We start from the raw sequence: 4323 nt of genomic DNA on the forward strand, positions 1-4323 counted from the left end.
ACAGGGGCCCCACGAGCGCGTTGTGCTGCAGCTCGAGCCGCGTCAGGGCGCCCAGGAGCGCCAGCTGCGGCGGTACCCCGCCGGAGAAGCCGTTGCGGGAGAGGTAGAGCTCCTGCAGCGCAGAGGAGGCGGTGAACAGGGACCCCGGGATGGCGCCGGAGAAGGCGGTGCCGGAGAGGTCGAGGATGCGGAGGCTCGGCGGCAGCGGAACCCCCGCGGGGAGCTTGCCGTGGAACTAGTTGTTGGCGAGGGACAACGACGCGAGGAAGGGGAGCGAGGACAGAAGGACCGCGGGGTGCGCGCCAGAGTAACCCGTGGGGTCGAGCGCGATGGCGGTGACGCGGAGGTAGGAAGAGTTGGTGGCGCCGGCGGCCGTGTAGCAGCGGAGGCCGCACGGGAACGCCGCGCAGGGGTCGCGGGCGAAGTCCCACGACGCGAGGCAGGAGTAGGGCGGCACCAAGGACGTGGCCACCGCAGACCTGGCACACCGCAAGGGTCTCGAGCGAGCCTCCACGCTAGCCTCGCCTGGTGCCGTCATGGCCAACGCCGTGCTCGCAGGCGCGCGGTGACCCCATGTGCATCCGATGTTCGGCGCCGAGGCAGTGGCGCTCGCCCACAAGCTGTTTGACAAAATGCATTGCCAAGAGCTGCTTCAGAAGGACATGTCAGCAGACCACGTCAGCCTAAGAAGCTCGCGTGGAGGGTTATGGACCTAAGTGATACGGCATACAAAGTTTATGGACAAAAAAACCACTTTAAAAATTGATGGACCTAACCGAAACCTCCTTACAAGTTAATGGATATCCGGTGCATTTAACTCATAAATAAAACAAGCCGTGCTAGTGATAATACTCGTACCAATGAAGTCTAGGACGATGCGGCCGTTGGTGGCGCGACCAGACGGGTGGCCGAAGAATGTCTCGCCGTAGGGTGGATTCCTCAGGTTGACGCTCTCAAGGGCGGGGTCTTCCCACCTGACCAGGGTGCCGGTGTCGGCGTACGAGTCGCCGAAGCTGAGTATGGAGGTGAAGCGCTTCTGCTCGCGGGAGTAGGCGATGCGAGGCCACGAGAGGAGGGAGAGGAGGAGCAGTAATGGCGCCACCGCCACGGGGCAGATGCCTCATGGTTGGGCCGCTTGCGCTTAACGCAAGAATTAATGGCTTTGCTGATGCTGAGTTTGATGCACGCTATATGGTGCTTGGGGTGTGGGAGATATAGTGCTTTGAAGATGTTTGAAGTATACTTCCATATAAATAGGGAGTTAGAGAGAGGCAGATTTCTTGCACGTCACTCCTCAAGGTCAACGGCCGGCCGCGAAACTACGTAGAATTAACAGTTCTTGTAGCTGTTTTTGCCTTTGCTAGCTACGTAGAGTGTTGAGACGTATGGTAGAGTTAGTTAAGAATAGTTCTAGCTGTTTGAGCTGATTATTTGAAGCTTGCTAAAAATAGCATGAACTATTTTTTTTTTCACTTCTGGGCATACAATTACAAACACAAATAATCATATATGCACATGTAAAATAATAGAGACCCTGCACACGCCTAGCTAACGGCTGTGTTGTACTGTCAGTTTGCAGTAAAGCTATATATATACGCGTGCGAATAAGACGCATGAAGCAAGTACCTGCCGACACACTAAAGTAAATGTTAGTCAATCCTTGGCTGCTAACTTTCCTCAACACTCGGTACTGTAAAATAGCCTACTCTTTCCAGTGTGGGGTAATTGACAGATAAATTTGTTTCAATGATGCTAGCACAAGCTGTCTATATAAATCTATTGTATGGATGCCGGTCTCTACTTGTCTACTTGAGCAGCAAGGATTTAAGGTAAACTTAACTAAGCACCAAGTTGCACTCCCTCTCCCTACATGCAGCACTAACTACCTCATGGTCGAAAAGGCCAGAACTGACTGTTCCATGCTACTAATATGCATGTGTGGATTTCAAGCATCAAGGAACGAGATCCTACAAGATAGTCGTGTACCTGAAAAAAATGGATTAATGTACATGCATGCTCGCATCCTCTCCAACCGTGGCCAGAAACCATGACATGCCCAACAGATATAAAGGACCATGATGTGAAGATCACCCTCGGCCCAACGAGATGAGCGAGTGTGCTTGGGGAAAGAAGGAACGGCGTACGTGGCGGCGCGTACTCCAGCGGTTTCCGATCCGGCGCACCAAACCAGCGCGTGTTTCTCATCTCGTTACCTCGCAACAAACTCTCTAATTCCGATAGATCTTTATCCGGCGAGATAGCCGCCTGTATACGGCTTATAAATACCCGGCAGCGGCAGGATTGATGAGTTCGTCATCACACCAGCGCTATTCATCGCTGCTTCACAGATTATTCCATCTTGTTCATTGGCGTGGCGTTCCTTTCTGCCTCCTCATTGCCGGCGCTGAGGCACGGCGCCATCTGAGGCTAAGGACGCGTCGATTCCGCCGTCAAGATGATCGGCAGTCGGCAGTGCGCTTCGCATGCACGGCCGTCAAAGATGATCGACCTGGCCGTCGCGTGCTTTTTACGGTGGTCTGCTCTATAAATGGTTTGTGCTGATTTGTACAACGATTTGTTCTGTCGGCTTATACGAGCAGCCGAACACGAAGGGCAGGGAAAAAAAACATTGACTGGGAGTAGGTAGGCCAGAAGAAAGGCTGCTGGACCTAGATGACGTGGACTACTTTGACAGGGACTCCAGCAGGCAGTCAACACTTTTGTAAGTATATATTTTATTCTGCAATAGATCTGTTTATTGTTGTGCAGTTTTATATCGTTGGCCTCAACTCACTGATTTCGCGACAACATCAAATCATTTCACGGTATTAATTAGTATCGAATCCAATCAGTTCATGACGATCCCAACGTCAGGGATCAGAAGTATGGATGAAAACGGGACGGGAAATTCCCGTACTGACCGACACCATATACCGCATTAACCGATCGCATACCGTTTTTGCAGGAAAAATAGGAAACGGGAAACCGACACCATATTTTAGGCGGGAAACGGGAACGGAATCAGTTAAGGAATTTTCCCGACCGTATTCACGGTTCTCGTATTCGGGCAGGAAAATTCCCGGCGGTATTCCCGTATTTTATACACCTAAACCTCATATTCAGCCCACTGATTGATGCAGCCCATGAAACCTCCTGCTCCCCCGCGCCACAGGCCCAGCCCACTCCCGTCTGCTACTCCCTCCGGTCCGTCCCAAAAAAGGCGGCCAAACCATATCCGCTATCCCCGAGTCCCTGACTCGGCGACTCCCGTCCCGTGCGGCGCCGCCTCCGCCTCTCTGCGAGAGCGAGACTGCCCGGCTGCCCCTGGCGACTGCGAATGGCCGAGCGCTGCGCGCCTGTGCCGCTGCCCCCGGCCGTTCATGGGCAAGGAAGGGGCTAGCGGCTGTTCCCGTTTTGTGTTACCGCTTCCCGATCGTAATCGACACGTTCCCGTTCGAAATATTCCGTTCCCAATATCCCGTAATACCGGTTTCATTTTCCCGTCCGGCCTTCCCGTTCCCGTTTCCGTTCCCGGCAAAAAAAATACAGGAGTAGAAATGGTTAAGACATTTTCCCGACCGTCCCCGACCGTTTTCATCCCTAATCAGAAGGCAATCCAGCTGCTAATGTTGCACAGCGATCTTTTCATAACATCCTAATGAGAGTGCTTTCATGGCGTGTGAGGTTCCTTGCAGTATGTTTATATGGAAGTCTGGAACAACGAAGAATGGGGGTACGTATCAGATTATTATTCCTCCCTCCTTTTCTTAACGCCTTGATGAGAGATGCCCAGGTCGAACCGCCAGCGTGGCACCATATAATATATTGGAGCTCCCTCCCAAACAACCTTTATTGTCGAGGCTTAAACATTTCTTCCTTGTCGAGGAACAACCTTTATATTTATGGAACAAAAAGTACACATGTGTGGAGTATTTTTCTCTCAATAATATAGAATATTGTTTGTTATTAAACAGAACAATTTACCATTTATGGAACACATCACATGTCTGAAACATTTTTTCTCCTCTAGAAGCTAGGATATTTTTTTCTACCGAGTGGATTTTTTTTATTAATTTCACAATGAACATGCTCCTAGCGCATGCAACGGCCACAAAAGTGATAGATGCACAATCAAGGTCTAAGGCAACTTTAGACTAACATTTTTCTTTTAAAAAATTTGCGGCGTCGATTGTAATATTCAATCTTTATAGTCTCTGAAGTTTTTTTTAATCTCTGAGAGCAATGCCAAGGGTCCTCCTAAATATAATTCATCTTATATTCTCTCTAACCAACAAGGCAACAATCTGGGATTTAGGGCCACAA

General features: G+C 50.7%; 1 protein-coding gene across 1 annotated transcript; it reads right to left on the reverse strand.

The window, feature by feature from the left end:
* Positions 1-13: 13 nt before the first annotated feature.
* LOC136531835 (probably inactive leucine-rich repeat receptor-like protein kinase At5g48380) lies at positions 14-538 on the reverse strand (the record flags this gene model as incomplete). Its single annotated transcript, XM_066524463.1, has 2 exons — positions 290-538; positions 14-235 (listed from the first exon to the last, which is right to left on the reverse strand). Coding segments are annotated over exons 1-2 (471 nt in total), but the record flags the coding sequence as incomplete, so codon positions are not given.
* Between the last annotated feature and the right edge of the window lie 3785 nt (positions 539-4323).

This window comes from Miscanthus floridulus, unplaced genomic scaffold, assembly GCF_019320115.1.
Source record: "Miscanthus floridulus cultivar M001 unplaced genomic scaffold, ASM1932011v1 fs_453_3_4, whole genome shotgun sequence".
In the NCBI taxonomy this organism is placed as follows: Eukaryota; Viridiplantae; Streptophyta; class Magnoliopsida; order Poales; family Poaceae; genus Miscanthus; species Miscanthus floridulus.